The sequence below is a fragment of the Exophiala viscosa genome (assembly GCF_022695815.1).
Source record: "Exophiala viscosa unplaced genomic scaffold EDD37scaffold_9, whole genome shotgun sequence".
NCBI lineage: Eukaryota > Fungi > Ascomycota > Eurotiomycetes > Chaetothyriales > Herpotrichiellaceae > Exophiala > Exophiala viscosa.
The window spans coordinates 838,074-862,949 of record NW_026944361.1 but is presented as its reverse complement, the minus strand read 5'-3'; the positions used below and the strand labels follow the sequence as shown (position 1 = coordinate 862,949).

The window sequence follows — 24,876 nt, the reverse complement described above, 5'->3', positions numbered from 1 at the left end:
ACGTCGCTAACTTTCGTACAATTCTTTCTTTCCTTTTTTGCTTTCTAAAAAGCTAAGTTGCCTAACGGTGTTTATCAGCCATACTACCATGTTTTGCGCGCCTCGAAAAGTCCTTTGCTGTTTGTCCCTTTTCTTTCTCCCCAGCACTCTCGTGGTTGCTGCATCTGCTCGCTGAAGTCAACACAGTCCAGAGTACGCTCCGGGAGGTGGTTTTGTGGGGGAAGGAGCCCCAGGTTGGTGGGGTCTGCCCGGAACGTTTTCCGTAAACAATGTCGTTCGCATCGTATGGCATATTGGGCCTGCACGAACATGGCTCTACAATGAGCCAGCATGGTCAGGAGACCATGTCTCCATCTCATCCCGACGCCATAGGACAACGTCAAGCTCAAGATCGGGAGACGCGCTCTGAGAGGACCAGAACAGCAGACTCGTATGGCCTGGAAAGAACGACCTCAGGCGTTGACGTTGAGCGAGCCGAGAAAGATTTCGCAGAATTGAGCAGAGAGTTCAGTTCCATCAGTCGTCGCATGTCAAGGCCTCAATCGAGAGCCTCTGCCGCCAAAGTAAAGGATGTGGAGAAGGCGATCAGCTCGTCCGACTACACTTTGGAGGAAGGGTTCGATCTCGAAGCTACACTGCGTGGAAACCGTGAGGCCGACCATGCTGCCGGTATCAAGGCCAAATACATTGGCGTCATCTGGGACAAACTTGCGGTACGCGGCATTGGTGGCGTCAAAAATTTCGTCAAGGTCTTTCCTCAGTCATTTGTCGATTTCTTCAATGTTCCCGGCACAATAATGTCCATTCTGGGATACGGCAAGAAAGGCAGAGAGTTCAACATTCTGAATGGTTTTCACGGCGTGGCAAAGCCTGGAGAAATGGTACTCGTCCTGGGTCGACCTGGGAGTGGATGCACAACATTCCTCAAAGTTATTGCAAATCAACGATTCGGGTATACTGGCATTGATGGTGAAGTGCTCTATGGCCCTTTCGATGCTTCGACCTTCGAAAAGCAATACCGCGGTGAAGCAGTCTACAACCAGGAAGATGATGTCCATCATCCAACCCTCACGGTCGGCCAGACACTTGGTTTCGCGCTCGACACCAAGACTCCGGGAAAGCGACCGGAAGGAATGAGCAAAGCCGAGTTCAAAGATAAAGTTATCCGGCTTCTCCTGAAAATGTTCAACATCGAGCATACCATCAACACTATCGTCGGCAATCCCTTCATGCGCGGCGTGTCCGGGGGTGAGCGAAAGCGAGTGTCTATCGCTGAAATGATGATCACAGCAGCAACTGTGTGTGCATGGGACAACAGTACTCGTGGATTGGACGCTTCTACAGCATTGGACTATGCCAAATCTCTTCGAATCATGACCAACATCTACAAAACAACCACATTCGTCTCGTTATACCAAGCCTCCGAGAACATTTACAAGCAGTTCGACAAGGTGATGGTGATTGACCAAGGTCGACAGGTCTTCTTTGGACCTGCCAAAGAAGCCAGATCATATTTCGAGGGACTGGGATTCTTGGAAAAGCCTCGTCAAACCACCCCGGATTATCTCACAGGATGTACCGATGAATTTGAGCGAGAGTACCGAGAGGGTCGGTCCTCCGAAAATGTACCGTCAACACCAGATGCCCTTGTGGCAGCGTTCAACAAGTCGGTCTACTCGGAAAGACTGCGCAAAGAAATGGACGACTACCGAATATCAATTGAAAAAGACAAGCAGATCTACGATGACTTTGCGGCTGCCCACCGAGAAGCCAAGCGAAAACACACCTCGAAGGACTCGGTCTACTCCGTTCCCTTTCACCAACAGATCTGGTCTCTCATGCAGCGACAATTCTTGATAAAGTGGCAGGATAAATTTTCGCTCGTCACCTCCTGGATCACTTCGATAGTCATTGCCATTGTTGTCGGAACAGTGTGGTTGAACCAACCCAAGACTTCGGCTGGCGCTTTCACCCGTGGAGGTGTCCTGTTTATTTCCCTGCTGTTCAACGCTTTCCAGGCCTTTTCAGAACTTCCATCCACGATGCTTGGCCGACCTATCGTCAATAAACATCGAGCATACACTTTCCATCGACCGGGAGCATTATGGTTGGCGCAAATCCTTGTCGACCTTGCATTCTCCTCGGTTCAGATCTTCGTCTTCAGCGTCATCGTATATTTCATGACCGGTCTGTCACGTTCGGCTGGAGCCTTCTTCGTCTACGTGTTAATCATCATTTCGACGTACCTATGCATGACGCTGTTTTTCCGCACGATTGGCTGTTTATGTCCGGACTTCGACTACGCTATCAAATTCGCGGCGACAGTGATCACTCTCTTTGTCATCACCTCAGGCTATATCATCCAGTACCAGAGCCAACAGGTATGGCTGCGATGGATCTTCTACATCAATACACTTGGCCTGGGCTTTTCAGCCATGATGATGAACGAGTTCAAACGGTTGACCATGCAATGCGAGGGCACGTCTCTGATACCGAACGGGTCGGGGTACACTAATATCAACAACCAAGTCTGCACATTGCCAGGATCTAAAGCCGGTTCGGACCAGGTCTCGGGATCAGACTACGTCAAGACGGGGTTCTCATATGACCCCAAGGACCTATGGCGGAACTGGGGCATCATCATCGTGCTCTGTGTGGTCTTCCTGATTACCAACGTCACATTGGGCGAGACGATCAAGTACGGCGCCGGAGGTCGGACAGTGACATACTTCGCCAAAGAGAACAAGGAGCGCAAAGAGCTGAATCAAAAATTGCAAGATCGAAAACGCAGGAGACAAACGAAGCAAGACGCCGAAGACAGCTCCGAGCTCAACATCACCTCCAAAGCAGTCCTGACCTGGGAGAGTCTCACTTACGATGTGCCGACGGCTTCGGGTCAAAAACGCCTCCTCAAAGACGTATTCGGATACGTACGACCAGGCCAACTCACAGCCCTGATGGGTGCCAGTGGTGCCGGCAAAACCACCCTTCTCGACGTCCTCGCGGCGCGCAAGAACATCGGCGTGATAGGCGGCGACATCCTCGTCGACGGACAAAAACCCGGCATTGGATTCCAACGAGGCACATCTTACGCCGAACAACTCGACGTCCACGAGTCGACACAAACTGTGCGTGAAGCCTTGCGGTTCTCAGCCGACCTCCGGCAACCCTACGATGTGCCCCGCGAGCACAAGTACGCTTACGTCGAAGAGATTTTGTGTTTGCTTGAACTCGAGAACCTCGCCGACGCCATCATCGGCAGTCCCGAGAGTGGGCTTTCCGTCGAAGAGCGTAAACGCGTGACAATCGGCGTCGAACTCGCTGCCAAACCTCAACTGCTTCTCTTTCTCGACGAACCAACTTCAGGTCTCGACTCACAATCCGCGTTCAACATCGTGCGGTTCTTACGTAAACTTGCAGCCGCGGGACAAGCCATCTTATGTACCATCCACCAGCCTAATAGCGCTTTGTTCGAGAACTTCGATCGCCTACTATTGCTCCAAAAGGGCGGCGAGACAGTGTATTTCGGCGACATTGGCAAAGACGCACACGTTTTGCTTGGATATTTTTCCCGTCACGGCGCCGAGTGTCCCGCCGACGCGAATCCCGCGGAATGGATGCTCGATGCCATCGGCGCCGGGATAGCGCCTCGTATTGGAGACATCGACTGGGGCGAGATATGGCGGTCGAGCGACGAATTAGCGACAGTCAAATCCGAGATCATCGCTATGAAAGAAGAACGTCTTCGCCAACACGCCGACAGTCAAGAAGGACTTGGGGAGCAAGAATACGCAAGTCCGCTATGGCACCAGGTCAAGTGCGTGAGCTGGCGCACACATTTAGCCTTTTGGCGCAGTCCGAACTACGGCTTCACACGACTTTTCAACCACGTCATCGTTGCGCTCTTGACTGGTCTGGACTTTTTACAGCTCGACGACAGTCGGTCGTCCCTGCAATATCGAGTATTCGTGGTGTTTCAAGTCACCGTCATTCCGGCCTTGATTCTCGCCCAAGTCGAGCCAATGTACGATATGAGCCGGCTGATTTTCTACCGCGAGAGCGCGGCGAAAGCGTACAGTCAATTTCCCTTTGCGTTTGCCATGGTCTGCGCCGAGATGCCGTACAGTCTACTTTGCGCCGTGTTCTTTTTCATACCGGTATATTATTTGCCGGGCTTCAATCCGTCAAGCAGTCGAGCGGGATATCAGTTCTTCATGATCTTGATCACCGAGTTGTTCAGTGTCACGGCAGGACAGATGATTGCCGCGCTTACACCGTCGAGCTTCATTTCTAGCTTGATCAACCCCTTCGTGGTGATTATCTTTGCGCTTTTCTGTGGCGTGACGATTCCGAAACCGCAGATCCCCAAGTTCTGGAAGGCTTGGTTGTATCAGCTTGATCCGTTCACGCGGCTTGTGTCAGGTATGGTGACCACGGAGTTACATGACTTGCCTGTGGTTTGCAAGACGCATGAATTGAATTCTTTCCCTGCTCCGAGTGGACAGGACTGTGGGAAGTACATGGCGGATTTCTTTGATAGGGGTGGTGCGGGATACCTCGTCAGCAATGTCAGCGACGTGTGTCAGTACTGCGCTTATAAGGTTGGAGATCAGTTCTATGAGCCCTTGTTGTTGAGCTTTGACACGAGATGGCGGGATCTCGGGATCTTTGCGGCTTTCATCGCGAGTAACCTCATCCTTTTGTTTGTGGGGTCGAGGTATTTGAACTTCAATAGACGGTAAATTTTGGTGGAAGAGATGAGATGGATATCCGGAGAAAACGTTTTTCAAAAGATGGGCAGTGGATGGAGAGAAAAGTCTAGCGAAGCGTGCAGGTAGCCGAATGTCATATATAGCTACCATTTAACTCATACCATGCTAAGCTTTTCTTATTATTCTCAAGTCACGTTGGGTCGTCTTCTGCTCGACCTGTTTCTTAGATGCATCATACCGTGCCATGATGCTCAGATCGTCTGATTTTCGGTGGGACGGGGCCATGTCCAACTCGCTCAGTCTTACGCGACAGTTGACCAGTTTGTCGATGTGCCCGTGCCCATCTCAAATTCAAGCACATTGATCGACCATGCCGGCACCGCCCAGGTGAAGGTCGTCTGACCAGCTGAGACCGCCGGCAGATTCGTCATAGGCGCGGGAGAGACCGCGGTGGCATTGTCGAGATAATTGAATGCTCCAAGGTCGGGATGTGTCTGATGAGAGTCAGTGTTAGCATTCTTTTCTTCCAGGTCGGCGTTGCCGAAAGCGCCCAGATCTCAGGTCACGCCCAGGTACTTGTTCACTCACCAGAATCGTCCCATTGACGGCAGTGAACGTCCTATCGAAGTCAACAGTCAACGGCACGCTACTGTTCCCCGAGTTGATGACCTTGAAGTACACCACTCCGTCGCCCTGCTCGGCTGTGGCAACCCACCACAGCGGATCGAATGTTCCCTGAACTGTAGTGATAGGCAATGTCTCGGCTCCTCGATGCAACGCGAACATCTGCTCCATGTAGTAACTCGCGCTCAGTACCGTTTGGTCATAATCTGCCGTGAATGCGACCAAATCGGGCGTCCAATTCTGCCAGTTCAGGTTGAGCAAGCTAGGCGCGTACGACGACATTTTGACGACGTTGGGATTACGTTCCGCGCCGAGAAGGTATACGCCTTCGCCGATGGCGGCCATCAGGGTCGGAAAGAAGATGTGTTCACCAAGTGGCATTGAGAAGTTGACCACTCCGTCTGGGGTATCGATTTGGAAGACCGAGTACTCGCCGACGAAGATGGTCACTCCCTCGTTGTTGGTGGCTTCTTGCCAGTTGTCCCAGTAGTCGAAACTCTCTAGGAAAAAAGATGGCTCTTCGTAGTGGTGCGTGTCCCACATGCCGCCGGCTGGAATAGAGATGTTGTAGTTGGCATTCTCGTTGTACGCGGTCGAAATGAGAGTAATGTTTGGGTATGCTTGCTTAATGCCATTGTACAATATCGGGAAGCGGTATGGGTATGTTGAGCTGAACCAGTCTTCGTTGCCGATTTCGACGTAGTTCAACGAGAAGGGTTCGGGATGGCCATAAGACGCACGGAGTGCACCATAAGGCGTGCTGATGTCGCCTGTGACAAACTCCAGCTCGTTGAGAATGTCTTGCAGGACATCGCCCATGCGGTCTTCAGGGAAGGAGACACCATCTTGGCCCCAGATGTCAAGCGAGTAGCCAGCATAAACGGCGAGCACTGGTTCAATGCCGCCGTCTTCGCAGAATTGGAGATACTCCATAAGACCCAGACCGTTGGTATTCGTATATCCCCAATCACCGACTCGGCCTCTTCGATAACGCAGCGGACCAATGGTTTCGTTCCATTTCCAGCGTTGCTCGATACTGTAGCCCTCCAGGTTATTACCACCAGGGAAGCGGAGGACTTTTGTGCCGAGGTCGACAATGGCCTGCCCAAGGTCCCGCCGTATCCCATTCGGACGGTCATGAAACGTCTCTGGGAACAGACTGACAAGGTCGAAGTAGTACGTATTCCCAGCAACTTCGCTTGCGTCGAAAGTGATAGCGAATGTGTTGTTTGAGTTAGGGGCTCTCACTGTGTTCTCCAATTGGGCTGAATATTGAGTCCACTCGAAACTTGATATGTTGGTTCCATTGCTGAACGGTATGCTTGTAGTCGCCCATATATCACTTGTCAGGTTTGATCTCAACGACAGATCGATGTGCGACAGAGAACCGTTGTTGCGTGGCTTGTCAGACAAGATGTAGAACGAAGCATTGTACGTCCCAGGTCGGACATCAATTCCCCACCAGCCCTCGTTAAGGATGCCGACCTCGCCGGTCGCGTTGAATGGTATGTCCACCTGCAAAGCCACCCGTAGGGCGTCTGATAATGGGTGCAGCAAGGTCAAACTCAGGTCAACGCTACCGATGCCTTGCCAACCAGTGATGACCGGGCCCCAAGGGAGTATTGGATTCTCGGAGGACACGACACTGCTGCCAGGAACGCCTGGTAAAGCGCCGATGGTTGCTCCTGAGCCTTGGAAGGCACGGTTTACCAGTGCTTCGCCATATATGCCACCGTCCCCTGAGTGCGAGATGTCCTCATGCATCCTATGTCACTCAGATTGATGGTGCTTCCGAGGAAATTGACTCACCAGCCATATAGTAGGGGCGCAGTTTGATTCCTGCCTCCGGCTTTCAGAGACACACTGACTTCAACCGGAGTAGGTGTGCTATTGTATTGGGTTATGTTGATAAAGTCGAAAGATTGTCTTTTGTTAGTCCTCACCACGCCTCGGGCCCAGGAGGACGTGGTGAGTTGGAGCACTCCTACCAGCACCGTCAATGACAACATGGCGGATGTTTGTCCAATGTCTGCCAGACTCACCTCATGGTACGCATCCTTTTATACTCAGCACGACTGTGAATACATTCTTCCTGTTCTAGTTAGAATCCGGTGGGCGTGGAGACGCCTGCAGATGATCTGCAAGAGTATGATCTGGGGTGCGGAGGAGAAGGGGATTAAGCCAGTGAATGAGACTTGAACAGGTTTTTCACATCTCCACTCACTGCTGTGTTCCTGCGCTATGCATGCAATACGGACAATGGCTCGTTAAGGAAGCTGGAAATATTGTAGGAGCGAAGACCTGCATTGGTCGCGAGGAGTTGTTTCAATGACGAGGATTTCGGTCGATCATCGGCAGTGACTACAGACCGCAGCCTTCATGGGGGTGGCAGACATGACGAGTTTCTATCTGATACACTGCCAGAATATACAACAAACCCTAGCCAAACCACAATGAACAAAGAAAGAATACCTGTCATCAGACAGCCTCAGCAATCCGTTTAGCATTCTCGTCCTGGTCTTGCTTCCCCCGTCCCATATTCGAAAGATTTCTGGTTTCACCCCAGGACCTTATCCGTGCTCCCACTTCTCCAGTCGGATAGTTGACGGGGCTCTCTCCGCCGATAAAAACAAAAGCATCATAGCATAAGGCGCCAAAAAGAGCCCCAGTAATAGTTCCCAACCATGGGCCCCAGACCCACCAGGCGCCTTTCATTGTGAAGACTTCGCTACCAAACCCGGCAGCCAACGTTATAAGCCTAGGACCCAAATCCCGAGCAGGATTGAGAGCAGTGCCGGTGTTGTATGAGAACGCCATTTGCAGGGCGATAATAAGCAAACCAACGATAAAGGCGCTCATACCAGCTCCTGGTGGCGAGTTGTCGCTGTCTCCGAGCGCTAGGACCGAGCCTGATGCGATTGCGGTGGCTGTGAACTCGGTGAAAAAGGCGGAAGCGTTGCTCAATCCTGTGCGAGGTTGTGTCCAGAAGGCCGGACCGAGTTTCTCGGCTTTGGAAGCCTGATATTCCTCAATCGTATCTTTGTACAGCCCGTACACAATCCCGGAAGCTGCTATGGATCCGAGCAATTGCGCAACGATGAACTGCCAGCACTGTGACCATGGAAAGCCTCGATAGACCGACAGCATGATGGAGATGGCAGGATTCAGGTGACCACCAGACACTCCGCCTGCAATATAAATCCCGATCATCACACCAATCCCCCAAGCAAGGTAGGCTGTCAGCAGATTTCCATAGTCGTCAGCAGCCGCTGTACGGACGACACTTGCACAAAGACCTATGGTCATGAAGACCACGGTTCCGAGGAACTCGGCGAATGGCTTACGAATCTTGCGGCGAAACCTACCCCAGGCGTTGAAGTCTTCCGGCTCCTTGTGCTCGGCTTCATCTGTAGACTCGTGCTTTTCATCATGCGTCTCATTGATGTCTTCCCAGTCGATGTTTTGTGGATCGTCGTGCGGGCCCAGCTCAGGCTCTGCCGTGTCCGCATAAGACTGCAAAAGCCTCCGAGCACGGTCAACTTCGGACTCAATTGTGAGGGAAGGTTGCCGTCCATCGGCTGAGTTTTCCGTCTTTTTTCGGGCGGCAGCTTGGCCAGTTGACCTTGATGGAAGCCTTTGAAGGTCGGCACCTAAAGCGTTGCTTGGTCGAGTTGTCTGTGACGGAGTCTTTTCTGAGGCTGCCTGGTCTTGCGCACTGATGTGCTCAACTGCCAACTCTTGACTCCGACGACTTTCTCTTTCGCTGACGGCATCTTCCGGTCGTAAGGTTGAGTATTTGTCAAGTCCTTCGTGTAGTGTTGATGGATGTGCCGTCGTCGCGCGTCGTAGGATGTCACCCCTTCTAGCTGCAGCCTCCTTTCCGCCGTCTTGTGGTTGTCTGTGCTCCTCATGCCTATCAGGAGTCACCTCAACCTGGGGGGCTGGCTGAGTCCCTACTGGCCCAGACGGTTGTCTTGATACCTCACTTGTGGACTCCCGGAGAGTTCGAATCGTGTCGGCTGAGGCTTCCCTCTGTTGATTTGTGCTTCGACGGTCCATTCGAGCGCGCCTAACGCGTGGAAAGGGAGCGGCCAGACCCCAGATGGGTTTATCAGAAGAACTCCGTTCATCGCGTGTGCTTGAGTTTCGATGTCTTCGAGTGGTAACGCTGCTGCCATCGTGAGTGCTGGTACCGGTTGTAAATCTCCCAAGCTGACTTGGTGGAGGTCCGGCGAGGGAATAGGGTGAGCTCTGCACTCTGGTTGCTGATGTTTGCCGATTGGGCTGTTGGTCACGCGACCGTGTTTGGGACATGATGAATGATGGATTCTTTCTTCGATATGATAGTACAAATGTGCCCGAGGAACGAAGTGGCAAGGCGAGACTCTTCTCAAGTAATGTATGATGGGCAATATACAGAATGAAAAGTAGAAGAAAGTGAAGAACACAAGGAAAAATTCCAATGATGGACTGTTGTTACATGAGACACTCAACTCACAGGGTCCTTCGCGCCTTCATGGAGTATTGCATTTCATCGTCGGACGGCAAAGGCGAAGGAAGCGATTCCCGTCGCGGGAGGCATATTCAGCATTGAAAGCAGTAACGATTGTCAGGGAAATCTGCAAGGCTGTACATGAAGGTTCCTTAAAAGGTTCAAGAGTGAGAAAGAAACATTGAAAATGATGGAAAGCGCCGGCAATAAACCTCCGCAAGCGACGTCATTGGTCGTCAGCAACAATAGACTCATCCGTCCAATCAATAAATAGCAAAGACCGAGTCAGCAGAAGACCAATATTTCTGTAGCGCGAGTCATCAGCATAGTCACGTGTATGGAGGTTACTATCAAGTGAAAAGGACTACTATTGATGAGACCACATAAGTACATAGAATCACCACAATCTATTCTATCATGCCCGCTTGCTTTTGTCTGTCATGACTTCATCACCTCATCAGATCTGGAACACTGGTAACGGATTGAAAAAGGTTCAACCCTCAATACATCTTTGAAACAGCAGGGTTGCCAGTGTTGAGCGAAAGTGCAATAGCATACATGGCTCGGACTCGCTTGCTGCCATCACCTTGGAACCAGCCCATGTTCGTATCTCCGTGGAAGACCGCATATTTGCCGTCCTTGGTAACATCAAACCCTCCCGGGATGTATACGTCGGCTGCCGTGGCACCAGTGTCCAAGAATGAGTCAGCCGCTTTTTTGTAGGGACCGGTAATGCTTGTGCTCGTTGCATAGCGAATGTTGTATGCAGTAGTGACAAAGCATTCTGAGCTATAGAGTAGAACATATAGTCCCGAGGAAGAGTCGTAGGTCAATGCTGGAGCCTCAATGTTGGGTCCATCACTGTCATCATTCTCCAAAATGGTCACTGGGTCGCCAGTGAAAGTGTATCCGTCGGTAGGACTGACTTCCTGAAGAATGAGTGGTGTCGGTGTAATGGGAGCGACCGTGTTGGAGCACGCTCCTCCATGTCCTTTGGAGTTGCCATCGACCTTGTAGACGATGTACTGTCGTTGAGTGACAGGATCGAGAAAGCCGTCTGCATCAATTGCTCCTCCAGCGGTCAGGTCACAGAATAGTGGTGCGGACCCAACAGGTGTGAATGGACCCTGTGGACCGGAAGCAGTGGCTGCTGCAACACAATGCTGTCCTGGACTTGATGCCGTGGCGACCGAGTAGTATAGCACAAAATTGCCGTTTGCCTATCAATCAACGTTAACTGTCCCGTCTGACACAAAAATAGAACACAGCCTGCAAGACAAGCAGCTCGCTTACGTACCAATTGAACGACATCGGGAGCCCAAACGTGACCAGGAGAGGCTGCCCACGATGGCAGAGTCGGGAATGCATCGTAGCCATCATGAACAACCCACGTTGCGAAATCCGCCGAGGTCGCCGTGAGGACGTTGATGTTCGCAGGGTTTTGATTAACCCCGGCGTATGCTATCCAAGTGCCATCGTCCAATTGGAGTACTGCAGGGTCTTGGAAGTTGGTACCAATGACAGGGCTGCTCGACTGTCGCTTATGCAGAGGAGCAGCCAGAGCCACTGCCAGGCCAGACAGAAATACGAGGGATGCCAGCAGCATTACGAGCAGGGTCCGACGAGAAGATGCAAAGAAGGAAGAAGGATTGGGTTCCTCAATCCATTTGATATCTTCCTCATCAGCCAGCAGCAGGCGGCTTTCAGGGTATTTGTTTGCTGTCATATTGTTCGTGGGCTGAGCGATCTGAGCTCCGGTGATGATGCTGATGGCTCAGCTGACGGGCTGGGGTTTTCGAAGTCAAGCTGGGCCTCCCGTGAAGATGGACGCCATAATGTCTGCAAAACATGCCATAAAAGCCTATCATCATTGGCCGATTGGGCTGAAAAGAGAAGACAACGACAAACCAGGGACTTGCATTTGAAACCCACATGAGATAGCGTCAAAAACAAGCTCTATGAGAAAGCTGTTGATGGTTGTCAAAATGCTGCATACCAGCCGTGGAATGATGCCTGGTGGACCAAGCGAGGTCTGAGACAATCGAATGGATCCATCTTCTCAGAGGGGTAGCCAATCTTGGCCCGGGCGCAAGCTGAATGATCCCGTAAATGGCATGCGCAGGGTCTTTCGGAAGAGTGTAAACGAGTGTAAGTTGAGGGGTTGGCTGGAGCTTCCACTTGGTGTTTGTTTCTCGTTAGGCCAAAAAAAGAATTTACTTGAATGGTGGGCACGGGTCGGTTGCTTACCTTGGTATAGCCTAAATTCCCTATAATCATGTGCCTTTGATGCCTAACACTTGACTGGCTCCAGGCACTCGGTAAGCTTACCTTATGGTTCAAAGTCGAAGTCCATCTCTCCTTCTTCATACTGTAGAATAGCACTTTTGCAATTGCCTGACTCACTATTCCGTACTCCGTATTACCGCAGAAGATGTGTCTCTTCACAGACCACAGCATCGGATTTTCGATTGGCAGTATCTGGCATGTGCACTCTCAAGGTTTTTCAAGATCCGACCTCTGGTTGATAGGTGGATCCATATTGGACAATGGCTTCATACTTGCCTTTTTGAAGATCCAACTACCGATGTCAATGCGAAAGACCTGACCCATCTCTCTTACCTTCATACTCTGCTGTTTAAACTCTCAAGTCGATGAAGGCTCCCAAGTGCTCCACTGTTACAAAGTCTGCATAGGGTCGCAGATAGTGCGGCATTTGGGTCACACGACGCAATGGCGCAATTTGTGGAAGGTATGGGCAAGAGCAGGACATGAAGCATTGCAGTAAGTCAGAGTTTCTGCCGATAACAACATAGTGCAGATCTAGATGTCTATTCGTGCTGGGGGCCAAGATCAAACAAGCAATCTCAGAGCCTTGCAGATCTTGTGAATATCTTGACCATCCTATTTGTTGTCATGCCATACAGGATCTCAAGCTTTCAAGACGCCTGTCATGACGTGCTTGGGCGAAGTTCTCGTGTCAGCATCAGCGAACGAATTCAACGACATCCCTCGCCGATGTAGCCAATGATGTCCCTAAGCATCATTTCGTTGATTGCAAAGCATAGTCTATGCTTTCGAGAACGCAAGTCGGCTTCTGCAGCCAATCCAAAAGCCCTTGGAGCACCGTAGACCTTCGGTGACCGATCTTGATCAGGCGTTGAAAGCTCTTTCAAAACCATTGCACTTTTTTCAAGGCAAACTTCAGCGACGGCGAAGATCCATATATCTGTGGAACTGCCTATGCCTGGACACTGGTCTGGAGCTTTCAGGCACTATCATCGTCGATGTAGGCGACGGAGTATCATGGCCATAGATTCAGGCACGCCCCAGGGTCCGCATTCCCCCGGATAAGATACGCGCAGTCATCCAGGGCCTCGGCCCGCTTCCGCTTGTCTTATGAGCGGCAGTCTTCCTGTTCTGGTGGTTATGTGACGATGTAATGGAGCAATTGAGGTCGAAGGTTTTCTCAACTTTCCCGTTCTGCTCACTGCTTGTCTCCAGCGTTCCCGTTAGTCAGGGCAAGCTTCTTCGCCGACCCAATAGCGATGCCTTGTGGCAGCATGCAATCGAGACTTCACTTGGAACCACTTACGATGTACGAGTGACAATTAGGACCTGGGGTCTTTCTTTGAGGTACTCGTAGCATGACCATCCAACACTGCGCAAATGGAGGGTTCTCGGCTCTGGCACACTTTGGCTTTGAGCGAAGACGCACCAGCAAAGTCTGAACTTCTGACACAAAGCCCAAAAGTCAGAATACTCCTTTGTTGTTAGTGACGATGCAGATTGGGAAGATACCGCGGAGATACGACGACAACCGTAAAGCTGAACCGGCTTCCACGTTGAAAGACGTCCGTAACAATTGACTGTTTGGATTGCCTTAAAGGCAAGTTTGTTATCGGTCAATAACTTGGCTGCCCTGCAATTCTACTGCATCTCGCATCGCATCGGTCACGAAGCCACAACCAGCGCGGTGTGTGTCTTTGTGGCTGTCCTGGCCCAAAGCATTACCAGGTGACTTCAATATTCCTCAGCACTCGGTATGATAAAGTGCGTTTTCCGGGGAATTTAACCCCATACAAGACTTTTTTCTCTTCTCCATCTGCTTTCGACTATGAGTATCCATTGACGTCAATGAAACCATTCTCTAGTGTTCGAAGTATATGCGGCCGTCGCAGGAAATCCGCCGGGAACACTCTTCAGGTTCTAAGAGGACTATTTCCGCAGGATCTCCCGCGGAGCAAGGCACAATTATCGACCCCGGATATTGAGTACCCCAACTTGTGTTCTGCGTATGTCATTGTCATTACGGCATGGCTAACACTACACGAATTGCTTACACGCGTAAGACGACTCAGAACTATATCTACGGTCCTGCCTTTTGGACATCTACAGGCAGCAGTTAGAAAAGAAGTATGAGTCACAACGCCGACGATGTACTTGAATGTCTCGATTACAGTGGCTCCTGGTGAGCCTTACGGCCGTTGTGCGCGGCTGACTAAGTTAGCTAGGTGGCCCGCGCTTCAATAGCGGCGGGCCTGACCTTGCATGATCAGGGAAGAATATGAATTCTGTATCAACGACTTCGACTTCGAAGTTTGGTCACAGGTAAGCCCTTCGAGTAGCCACAGCAATGCCGACTTCGAATACCACGGTAATACCTGTCACACAAGAAAGAGACTCAGCCAAATATAAGCGGAAGTTGACCGACGCAAGGCGCGAACAAAACCGCCGGTCTCAACGAATATGGCGCGACAAGCAGAAACAGCTTCGCGACGAAGAGATCAATACAAAAGTTCAAGAAAAGTTGAAGCGACTTACTGGTCAATCATGCAGCGACTCAACGGTGGAAATCTCTAAAAATGCACAACACAATCCAGCGACCGACACCCTGCCATTCGTACAAGCTTTTCCCAACGATGAAGAGACAAGCCAGGTGGATGCACCATTAACACACGAAATACGCCTACCAGATCCCATCTTACCGTCTTTGACAGCAGTCTACTATTTCGTGCCTCCGGACCCAGATGTCGAGGACATGCGATGCATGTGGGCGGTTCCGGCAGATACTGGACTCAAAATGTACATTCCCCCACCAACTAAAGCACCATCGATCCTGAGCCCATCATCCATCTCGAGATCGGGACATGGAAGTCTTTCTCCCAATATATCGACTCCATTCTCTTTATCATCGCGCTCTACGACGTCACAGACAAGACCGTCGGAAACTACCTCAACCCTTCCATCGCCATACCTCAACAATCTGTCCCTCGTCGGAGAGTCATGCTTCGCCGCCACCCTCTCCATCGCAACGACCCTCGGCATCACCCGCGCGTCTTACGTCAACGATCACCCTTCACCATTTCCGGCATCATCGACGCTCGACGTGCAAACCATCCCCTCCGATCTCCGCCCGACAGCATATCAAATCATCCTCCCTCACCCCTGCTACCTCGACTGCATTCCCTTCCCGCACTTCCGCAACATGGCAATCTACCTATCGAGTCTGGCGCGGCTGGATCACTGCGCACTATTTCTCGACATCATGCACGACGGTCTCGTATGCTGGGGCCGCGAGCGCGCAAACGGCGCTTATGGACGGAGCATGCGCGACGGCGTGGCGTGGAATCGGCGCAGTTGGGAAGCCAAGCGCTGGTTCTGGCGGAAGTGGGGATGGATTGCTGCCATGACCATCGAGGATATCGACGCAGGTCTCCCGCATACCCCAGGAGAAAATGAGATCGACGTTGATGATGAAGACGGGATTCTCAGCGGCAGTCAGTGGTGGTGGGCATTACAGGATGAGGAGCAAGGGGCGGCGCCGGCCTCCGAGCAAGGCGAACAGATCGCCGTGCGTGACGCACCAGCTGAGGAAGAATTGGGAAGTTTCCTCAGTCGCCAGTGGACTTGCCATGTGGGCATCCGGCAGACGAATGAGAAGCATATGCTTTACAAGTGGGATGGTGTGAACGGGCAGATTCGCCCGCAACCATTCGACCTTCCATGAACTGGAGGGGTCGCCGTCTGGGATGTAAATCTCGTCAGCCCTTTGACGGCGGTCATCCCTTGTTATTAGTCTGGGGAGCTTTGGACGCAGTGTTGTAGCATTAGCCCTTGACAGGCGGGAGGACCTCCGCTCTGTCATTTTGGTTGTAGGAATATTGATCTTTAATCCGAGTCTTCACCCTTTCGACCGGCTTATTGGCAGCGATGTTACTAGCGGCTCTGCAAAGCTCTGACATCTACTCAAACACTTTCGCTTTTTCTTGCAATCGGTGGTCATTTCACGACATCTAGCTGTCTTCAGAAATCATTGAGACTATTTGTTAGCACAAGACAGCACTGTCGCAGTTTGTCAACACACTACTGCCCTTATATCCCCCCACTGTATCATCCCGTCCTCTCAACATCTTGCCAGCTCCCACGTCCTTCGCAAATCTAGAAACCATGTCTCGAAGCCCAGTTCATGACGACATTATACGCTCCAGTAGCATTGTAATGTAAGTTGATACCATGTCCCACATTAGGCTGGATATAAGTCTCAACACTGGAACTGCCATTGAAAGCAGTCACCTCTGCGCTAGTGGGGCCAAAGAAGGTCGTGCAATTCGACGCGCAGAATATCAAGTCCGCTTCGGCAGCGAGATATAGCACTGGTCCCTTGAAGCTTGGAGCCTGGAGAGGAACGAGAGCGGCGCTCAAAAACTCGCCGAGGGTGAAGGGCCATTTGCCGGATTCACCATAATTCAACACGTTGTCGTCGAAGTACGGGTACTCGAGGAATGAGTACTGGTTGGCATACTTGTCGGGCCAGGTCAGGAAGCCTGTCGAGTACGTACTGTTTGGAAAGCGAGCTGGCTGATTCTGATTTATGAAGCGGAGACCCGTGCTGGCAATGAACAAGGCGTTGAAGATGACTTGGTGGGAGTAGCCAGTCAAGACGACGCCGTCGGAAAGTGTTGGTGCGGTTGCTGCGAGCGCGTTCGACAATATACTGCCCCAGCTGTGGCCGACGTGGATGACTTTCTGGGGTACGGGAACTTGCGTGACGTTTCCGGCTCGTACAAGGGTCGTGAGGCCGGCGAGGACAGCGAGCTCGACTGGGGCTTGGATCTGAGTATACGGGTTTGCCACGGTGGTTGGTGGATGGCCTAGACGATTCCAGGACAGAGTGCTATAGCCGGCACCCGTCGCAGTGTTGATGTAGGAGTATTGAGCATTGTTGGGTGCCGAAGGAAGGTAAAAGTCCCAGTATGTTCTGTTGAACCCGAGACCATGGGTCAAGATCTGCAAGGTCGACGCCTTTGGTCCTGGCTTGGCTGGCGTGCAGTATTCAGCACTGATGTTGAAAGTTGTAGTCAAGGTCGACAAGTTGGGGGCTCCAGAGGCATCCTGAGGTAGGGTCAAGTCTTCTGTGATCAGATTGGCAAACGACGTCGCAGTGTGTTGGTCCGTAAACGGTGGTATCGGTGGGACAACCACTGTCACGTTGTTGACCGGGACATGGACGATGAAACTGGTGCAGTTATAGGCGTTCTTGGCTATGGTGGCAGCTTCAACCACCGCAAGCAGGAGCGTGAACAGGACTGACTTGAAGAGAGACATGGTAGGGCTTGTCCTGTGGTTCAGATGAGAGTGAAGAACAAGCTGGCAAGCAAGCAAACAAACAAACAAACAGCCTAGGACATATTTATATCCAATCGTGTCACCACCATGTCCTGCTTCGAAGTCTCTTTCATACTTGCCTTCATGTGCGCCCTCAATTTCCCTGGGTCCCGACGGACATCTAGTCGTGCCATAGGTTCGTGCGAACACGATGTACACCTCATCCTTCCGATTGAAGCTCTTCTGTCCAGGGCGCAATCGATGAGGTAAATTGTGGTTGTTCATGCTACGCGGAGTAACTCCCTTTGGCAGTAGTACTTGATCCTAGGCAGTATTTGGAATGGCTCTGATCATAGCAAACTTTCAGATCCATGAGAGATCCAATATCCGCCGTCGGTAAAATGACCATCCTTAGTAAGGCAACAGCCACATACGACCAGCGTTCCTGGAGGAAGATATGAAGGTCCGATTACTAACATACCGGGATTCCTGTTGCGGAGCTGCGTCCGCCACTGAAGGCCTTCCACGTGACAACAGCCTCACGATGGAAACTGTCACGATCGGACATGAGGCACTCCAAGAGGGAAATGAGATATTTCCTTTTTGAGGACCGGACGGCCTCCCAGATACCAAGCGCAGTCAGATCTTTGTGCAGTGGGAGGATTCCGTGGATACATGCCGCCAGTAAGTATGAGTGGCCTAACTTGCTTACAACGCAGCTTCGTCGTACGCAGCATGTTAGACGAGAATTCTTGACCGAATGTCGTTGAAGGAGGCTGCCATTGCCATGCACGACCCGATTTGCATTAGCAGATTTGTCATCTCTGCTTGCTTCTTCATGCGAAATGCGATCCTTAGGTAAGGATACTAATAACGCGCGGCGCCGAAATGCTTGGGGGACCAACCACTCCTAGTAAAAGGGTCATCGAGTTGCTTGATAGGTGGTACCGAAGTCCCGCCGGGTTGGGATGCCCCTGTCACCGTCCGATGCGAGATGCGAAATTCTTCAAGCAGTACGAGCGTAGAAGAATCGGAGGAGTGTGAGGCAGGACAACCGACACCGACGTGCATATCAAGATGGACCAGTTCAGAATTCAAATTCTGGTATGTTGCATTCGTCTGGAGCACCATCTAATCCTGCGCCTTCTGCTCCGTTCGCCAGGGCACCCAGCTCAGATGTCAAAAGCGCTCAATAGGAAACGGTCAATTTTCCACTAAACCTCCCCGGATGCGTTGCAACGTTTCTAGCCATCTCTAAGTCCTCGTCAGTCTCGACGACAAGGGTACGCATCTTATCGCTCGTGCCGATATTCACCACGTCGCCACCATCGGCCGCCTTCTTGTTTTTGTCATCATCCAAAGTGAAACCCAGGCAGGAGACCTTGTGGGTGACGACTTCGCGCAAGTAAGCACTCTTTTCGCCGATGCCGCCAGCAAAGACCAGGGCATCCACCTTGCCATCTAGCTTGACAAAATAGTTTCCGACATACCCGACAATTCGGTCAATGAAGATATCGAAGGCGAGCTTGTGCGTGTCGGGCGCGTTGGGGTCGGCAATTTTGGAGAAGTCGGTGGTGCCCGCGATAGCCTTCCAACCGGACTGTTTGTTTAAGATCTCTTCGGCTGTGGAAATGTGAAGATCTTTTGTACTGTTGGGACTGAGTGCACTAGCCTCTGAGGTATAGTGGAAGACCAGACTCGGATCAATGTCACCAGTCCGGGTACCACCAGGGAGACCAGAAACAGGTGTCAACCCCATTGTCGTGTCTACTGACTCGCCATTCTTGATTGCGCAGCCTGATGCTCCACTACCGAGATGCAGAGCAATGATGCTGGTCTCTGCCTGCGGCTTGCCTAGGTAGTCGGCGACTGTTCTGATGATGTATTTGTAGCTGAGTCCGTGAAAGCCATATTTGCGCAAGCCCTTCTCTTTCGCAATCTTTTGGTCTATCATATAAGTTTTGGCAGGTGCAGGTATCGTGTGGTGGAATCCTGAGTCGAAACAGGCGACGTTGGTGACCTTGGGGAGATGTTCATGACAGGCAATCATCAGACTGACTGCAGAGGCATTGTGTCTAAGTCATGATTAGCACAGAAACCTGCTTTTCGATGTGGACAGGCATACAGTGGTGCTAAGTCTGATAGTTTATTGATCTTGTCAAATGTTTCTCTGGTGATGAGCTGATCTTCCTCGAAATCGCCGCCATGCACGACACGGTGACAGGCATAGTGTATATCTTCTTTGTTTGAGGCTTGAGGGATCTCGGAGTCGTTGAGAAAGGCATGGAGGATGTGTTCGAAGGCGCCTTTGTGGTCCTTGATGTCGCCGAGTTCACTGGTATTCTTGTAGGAACCACGGACATATTTCAGTTTAGCCGGGGGTTGATTGATGGCGCTGAGCTCGGCGCTCGCCAACCGACTTAGCTTCTTCTCACCATCTTTCTCTTCTTCAAGAAACAGCGTTGTCTTTAACGATGAGCTGCCTGCATTGATAGAGAGGATGAGGTAGGACATTTTACCCTACAGTAACCCGAATTCAGGATGCTGAGAGCATATTCATTCCCATCTGGGGGGCATCGGCGGCTTCTTGTAGGTGTTGAGATGATATCACACCACGTGTGCAGCTGAGTGACACAGGTACAGAATTACCTGTCAAAGGCAAAGGTTGTCCACCACGAGATCTTTTGGAGAAAACAATGGCCAACTCGTAAGATACGGTTGCACCTTCGCGCTTGATCTTCGTGACGTAGAATTCCTTGCTTCATGAAGTCAAAAATAAATCAATGCTGAAAAATCATTGGATGCCAACCAACTTCACCTCGCAAACTTGACCGCATCACCATAACTTGGATCTCTACATCATAGTGTCGCAAATAGAATCCGAAGCCTCCGGTGGAAGTTATCACTTCTTTCCCTTCATGCCCATTGAGACCATCTCACCTTTGTGTTTTGCTGACTGAGCAGGATACTTTAGATCTGACGTTGAGTTCGAAGCACTTTCATCAGTGCCTTGGTAATCAGTCCACAGCACTAAACGAGACCACTGCGTCTCTTCATCACAAGTATGCCCGGCGAGGTGATTGACCGTCCTAACCCACAGCCAGCGCCCTCCACCGTCCCCGACTATGTCGCCGATTTACTGGTCAAGCTGGAAAAGCCAACATTACACGATGACACGAATCAAGTTCTGGCAAAGTACAGACGTGCTGCCAATTACATCGCAGCTGCAATGATATTTTTGCAAGACAATGTCCTTCTGGAAAGAGATCTCAAGTTCGACGACATCAAGCCACGCCTGCTCGGTCACTGGGGAACATGCCCGGGTCTCACTCTGGTATACTCACACCTCAACCTCCTGATCGAAAAGCATGACCTGGATATGATTTATGTTGTTGGGCCGGGACATGGCGCTCCATCACTTCTTGCAAATCTGTGGATCGAGGGTTCTCTTGCCAAGTTTTATCCTGAATGCTCACAAGACAGAAAAGGCCTGAACGAGTTGATTACCAGGTTCAGTACCACTGGGGGATTTCCGAGCCATATCAATGCTGAGACGCCGGGAGCCATTCACGAGGGTGGTGAGCTCGGGTATGCTCTCAGTGTGAGCTTTGGCGCTGTCATGGACAATCCCGACCTGATCGTGACATGCATCGTCGGCGATGGGGAGTCCGAGACAGGTCCTACAGCCACGGCCTGGCATTCTTACAAGTACATTGATCCGGCGGAGTCAGGTGCTGTGTTGCCCATCGTCCATGTGAACGGATTCAAGATCAGTGAGAGAACCATTTATGGATGTATGGATGATAAGGAAATGGCAGCATTGTTCACCGGTTACGGATACCAGCCGAGAGTAGTGGACGATCTCGAAGACATCGACGCTGACCTGTCAAACTCTATGGAGTGGGCACTTTCCGAAATCAGAAGAATCCAGAAAGCTGCCAGAAGTGGCAAGCCTATCATGAAGCCGCGATGGCCTGTCCTGATCATGCGTACCCCCAAGGGTTGGTCAGGTCCAAAGAAAGTCCACGGCCAATTCGTTGAGGGATCATTCAGAGCACATCAAGTCCCGTTGGCAGCTGCGAAGACTGAGAAAGAAGAACTCGAACAGCTTCAAGAATGGCTGGAGTCCTACAAACCAAATGAGCTCTTCAAGGACAACGGTGATGTGATAGACGAGATCAAGAACCTTGTGCCGAAGAAGCCTGAGCGCCGCCTTGGCCAGAACAAAAAGACCTACGACCCATACCAAGAGCTTCAGCCGATCGACTGGCGAAAATTCGAGGTCAAAAAGGGCGGCTCCGAGAGTTGCATGAAGACAGTTGGGAAGCTGCTCGAACAAGTCATCAAAGACAATCCCAAGACCTTTCGAATCTTCTCTCCAGACGAGTTCGAGTCGAATAAGTTGGACACTGTTCTGAACTCCACCAACCGCAACTTCCAGTGGGATCAGTTCAGTAATGCCCAGGGTGGCCGCCTCATCGAAATCCTATCCGAGCATCAATGCCAAGGGTTCATGCAAGGCTATTCCTTGACTGGTCGCACTGCTCTCTTTCCTAGCTACGAAGCCTTCTTGGGCATCATCCATACCATGATGGTGCAGTATGCCAAATTCGGCAAAATGGCACGAGAGTCCACCTGGCGTAAGCCCATCGCAAGTATCAACTATCTCGAAACATCAACTTGGACCCGACAGGAGCACAATGGATTCTCTCATCAAAACCCAAGTTTCATTGGGGCTGTTCTGAACCTGAAACCAAGCGCGGCCAGGGTCTACCTACCGCCTGACGCAAACACTTTCCTGTCCACCATGGCGCACTGCTTACATTCCAAGAGCTACGTCAATCTTATGGTGGGCTCCAAGCAGCCTTCCGCCGTGTTTCTCTCTGCACAAGAAGCCGAGAACCATTGCCGCGCAGGTGCATCAGTATGGAAGTTTGCGTCCACTGATGGAGGCCTCAATCCAGATGTTGTGCTTGTGGGTATCGGAGCGGAGCTGACCTTTGAGGTAATCGCGGCCGCTGTCTTGCTGAAGGACAAAGTGCCAAATCTGCGTGTTCGAGTCGTCAACGTTACGGATCTGATGATACTGGGGGCGTCTAGCAGCCATCCCCACTCATTAACCAACGAGGACTTTGATGCTCTGTTCACCGCGGATGTGCCGATACATTTCAATTATCATGGCTATGCAAACGAATTGAAGGGGCTTTTGTTCGGCAGGCCGAATACACCCAGAATCTCAATCGCAAGCTACAATGAGGAAGGTTCGACGACCACTCCGTTCAACATGATGCTTGTCAATGAGACCAGTAGGTATCACGTTGCCATACAGGCGGTCAAGGGTGCTGCCAAGCGCAACGAGAAAGTTCGACTGCATCTCCACGAGACAGTCAGTGAGTTGAAAGGCATGATCTCGGATACGCAGAAGTTCATTGTGGAGCAAAAGACCGGTAAGACATTTTCATATGGTCACGACTGTTACTGACTTTAGCTCAACAGATCCAGACTATATCAACGATATTGGAGGCTTCAGCATTGACACGGCCTCGCTCAGTGAAGGCTGAATCAAAGTGGGAGAATACGGCAGCAAGGGTCGGTGAGACCGTTTGACTTAGCGCATCAGTGGTAGAGTAAAAGGGTCATAATATCATAAATGCGTCCCAAAAACGCTATGCGAACGAAATATGAAGACTATTTACTCGCTGCACAGACCAAACTGTAAAGCCTGACTTCGATGTCCATCGCGTCCTGCTCGTTGAGCTTATCGGCAATAGTATCAGTCAGTGTGAAAGCCCTGCTGAACGGCGCCCCGAATGGCTCCGCAAACTCAATCAGCAGCATCCATCGTCCTTGACTTTCACCTTTGTCGTCAGCCTCGGTAGTTTGGAATCGTACCTCCTCGTATGACTTCGTGGAGCTGCCAGATTTTGAGGCTGCATTGTCATGCTCTAGCAGATGCAGGGCCAGCGGACTCGGGAACGCCACGAGACTGGGCCACCCAACATTGATGATCCACTTTTGTAAGGCTTCCTTCGCTTCAGCAGTTGACGGCGGGTCAAACACGATATGCGCGACTGTGCCGCCAATGCCGTTATGCGTTTGCGGTCCAGAAGTGAAATCGTCCCGTGCCACGGAATGCAGGACCCGACACGCCGACCGGTTCATCGACGCAAGCAACGGCATGTATTTCGCAGTTGACGGCGTCGGATTATTCAGTGCGTCCATATAGGCTGGGGATGTCAGTGTTTCGAGAGACTCGACTTCATAGATGACCAGGTATTGAGACTGAGCATTTCTGAGCGTGTAGAAGCGCCGAGTCCGGTGGAAGCCTGCGATGGATAGACGTTCGGGGAGATGCTCGTTTGTCCACCATGCGTTGAGGGCTTCTTCGTCGATGTTTGAGTCGTTGTCGATGCCGCCCCAGATTATGAGGATGGCTGAGCCGCGGAGAAAACTACTGTTGGTTGCTGACGCCATTTTGGGCGTGGGCTGGTGAGTCGGTCTCGATATGAAGTCTTCTGATATGTTCACGGAGGATGATATGCGCAGATCTCGGTGTGCTTACGATACCTCGATGTGTTTCTCACAAGTCATTGATGAGATCCTGCTTACGGTTGTCTAAAACGTGCTAGTGAGTGCCTCCGCACCATGGTGGTGCAAGTCGGTTTAGTGTTGGATTCATAGCCTATTGAGCCTGTCGTCAGCCTCGGCCTCTTGACGGGCATACAGCGCGACCATATTCACAGAATGCTTTCGGATACTCAGAGGGGTACGGAATATCTGATAACCATTTGAAGCTGAGCGCGATGGATCGAAAGGTGAACAGAGCAGAAAGGTGAGTTGTAAAGCCCAGCTTTATTCTCTGCCAAAGTCGCAAGGCGTATTCACCGGCCGCCCAGTGAAGAAATATGCCTCCCCACAGAGAATGGGTTGGGCTTGGGGTCCCACTGGCGCAGATTTACTCCTTCTCGGGTATGGTATGTACAACCTGTCATCTTTCAAACTTTAAAGGCATCATCACCTTTGCAAGAAGGCTTCACGGAGCCATATATTCCCGGATTCTCCCTTTCATGAGATGGTCTCGCAGGCCATACTCTGCACTCAACGGCCGTTCCCAAAGGCGAATGGCTCCGTACAAGGAGGGAATCGTGCTCGGTATTGACTGCCGGCAGCGAGAGCCTCTGCGGTGCCATGAATGATCGGCGAGGCCGAGTTATGAGGACCAGCAGCGCCAATTCCTCAACCCTGTCACCTTTTTCTTCCCTTTGCAACCGTCAGTCATTCACTATCCTTGAGCTAGACTGGCTGTGAGCGGTGGACCTCCTGTGTACCATGTGTGGGAAGATTTTTCAATCAGACCACCATGCCTTCGCTCTCTCCCAAGGCTCATATGGCTCCATGCCACGCTTGCTACAGAGAACTATCACAGCTCCATCGATCAATGCT

At 51.3% G+C, this 24,876-nt stretch overlaps 9 protein-coding genes across 9 annotated transcripts; 3 read left to right on the top strand and 6 right to left on the bottom strand.

Annotated features, from left to right (window-relative positions):
- Nucleotides 1-344: 344 nt before the first annotated feature.
- EDD37DRAFT_567316 (ABC drug exporter AtrF) lies at nucleotides 345-4,742 on the top strand (the record flags this gene model as incomplete). Its single annotated transcript, XM_062814144.1, has 1 exon — nucleotides 345-4,742. One exon carries the CDS (start codon nucleotides 345-347, stop codon nucleotides 4,740-4,742), a length of 4,398 nt encoding a protein of 1,465 aa, XP_062667945.1.
- A 148-nt stretch (nucleotides 4,743-4,890) lies between these two features.
- EDD37DRAFT_636940 (glycoside hydrolase superfamily) lies at nucleotides 4,891-7,609 on the bottom strand. The gene is made up of 3 exons (XM_062817016.1): nucleotides 7,146-7,609; nucleotides 5,301-7,101; nucleotides 4,891-5,206 (listed from the first exon to the last, which is right to left on the bottom strand). The coding sequence occupies exons 1-3, from the start codon at nucleotides 7,343-7,345 to the stop codon at nucleotides 5,015-5,017; spliced, it is 2,193 nt and encodes a 730-aa protein (XP_062667944.1). The 5' UTR covers nucleotides 7,346-7,609; the 3' UTR covers nucleotides 4,891-5,014.
- Nucleotides 7,610-7,624: 15 nt separating this feature from the next.
- EDD37DRAFT_636935 (aquaglyceroporin like protein) lies at nucleotides 7,625-9,986 on the bottom strand. Its single transcript, XM_062817015.1, has one exon. It carries the CDS (start codon nucleotides 9,648-9,650, stop codon nucleotides 7,815-7,817), a length of 1,836 nt encoding a protein of 611 aa, XP_062667943.1. The 5' UTR covers nucleotides 9,651-9,986; the 3' UTR covers nucleotides 7,625-7,814.
- A 342-nt stretch (nucleotides 9,987-10,328) lies between these two features.
- Nucleotides 10,329-11,434, bottom strand: EDD37DRAFT_611550 (endo-arabinase; the record flags this gene model as incomplete). Its single annotated transcript, XM_062815292.1, has 2 exons — nucleotides 10,329-11,048; nucleotides 11,126-11,434. The coding sequence occupies 2 exons, from the start codon at nucleotides 11,432-11,434 to the stop codon at nucleotides 10,329-10,331; spliced, it is 1,029 nt and encodes a 342-aa protein (XP_062667942.1).
- A 3,027-nt stretch (nucleotides 11,435-14,461) lies between these two features.
- EDD37DRAFT_652403 (uncharacterized protein) lies at nucleotides 14,462-15,835 on the top strand (the record flags this gene model as incomplete). Its single annotated transcript, XM_062818449.1, has 1 exon — nucleotides 14,462-15,835. One exon carries the CDS (start codon nucleotides 14,462-14,464, stop codon nucleotides 15,833-15,835), a length of 1,374 nt encoding a protein of 457 aa, XP_062667941.1.
- Nucleotides 15,836-16,266: 431 nt separating this feature from the next.
- EDD37DRAFT_652402 (Alpha/Beta hydrolase protein) lies at nucleotides 16,267-17,433 on the bottom strand (the record flags this gene model as incomplete). Its single annotated transcript, XM_062818448.1, has 1 exon — nucleotides 16,267-17,433. One exon carries the CDS (start codon nucleotides 17,431-17,433, stop codon nucleotides 16,267-16,269), a length of 1,167 nt encoding a protein of 388 aa, XP_062667940.1.
- A 1,189-nt stretch (nucleotides 17,434-18,622) lies between these two features.
- EDD37DRAFT_658989 (acetate kinase) lies at nucleotides 18,623-19,947 on the bottom strand (the record flags this gene model as incomplete). Its single annotated transcript, XM_062819011.1, has 2 exons — nucleotides 18,623-19,508; nucleotides 19,559-19,947. The coding sequence occupies 2 exons, from the start codon at nucleotides 19,945-19,947 to the stop codon at nucleotides 18,623-18,625; spliced, it is 1,275 nt and encodes a 424-aa protein (XP_062667939.1).
- A 229-nt stretch (nucleotides 19,948-20,176) lies between these two features.
- Nucleotides 20,177-23,060, top strand: EDD37DRAFT_636928 (XFP N-terminal domain-containing protein). The gene is made up of 2 exons (XM_062817014.1): nucleotides 20,177-22,880; nucleotides 22,930-23,060. Exons 1-2 carry the CDS (start codon nucleotides 20,498-20,500, stop codon nucleotides 22,992-22,994), a joined length of 2,448 nt encoding a protein of 815 aa, XP_062667938.1. The 5' UTR covers nucleotides 20,177-20,497; the 3' UTR covers nucleotides 22,995-23,060.
- Nucleotides 23,019-24,334, bottom strand: EDD37DRAFT_503725 (uncharacterized protein). The gene has a single exon (XM_062813525.1). It carries the CDS (start codon nucleotides 23,905-23,907, stop codon nucleotides 23,122-23,124), a length of 786 nt encoding a protein of 261 aa, XP_062667937.1. The 5' UTR covers nucleotides 23,908-24,334; the 3' UTR covers nucleotides 23,019-23,121.
- Between the last annotated feature and the right edge of the window lie 542 nt (nucleotides 24,335-24,876).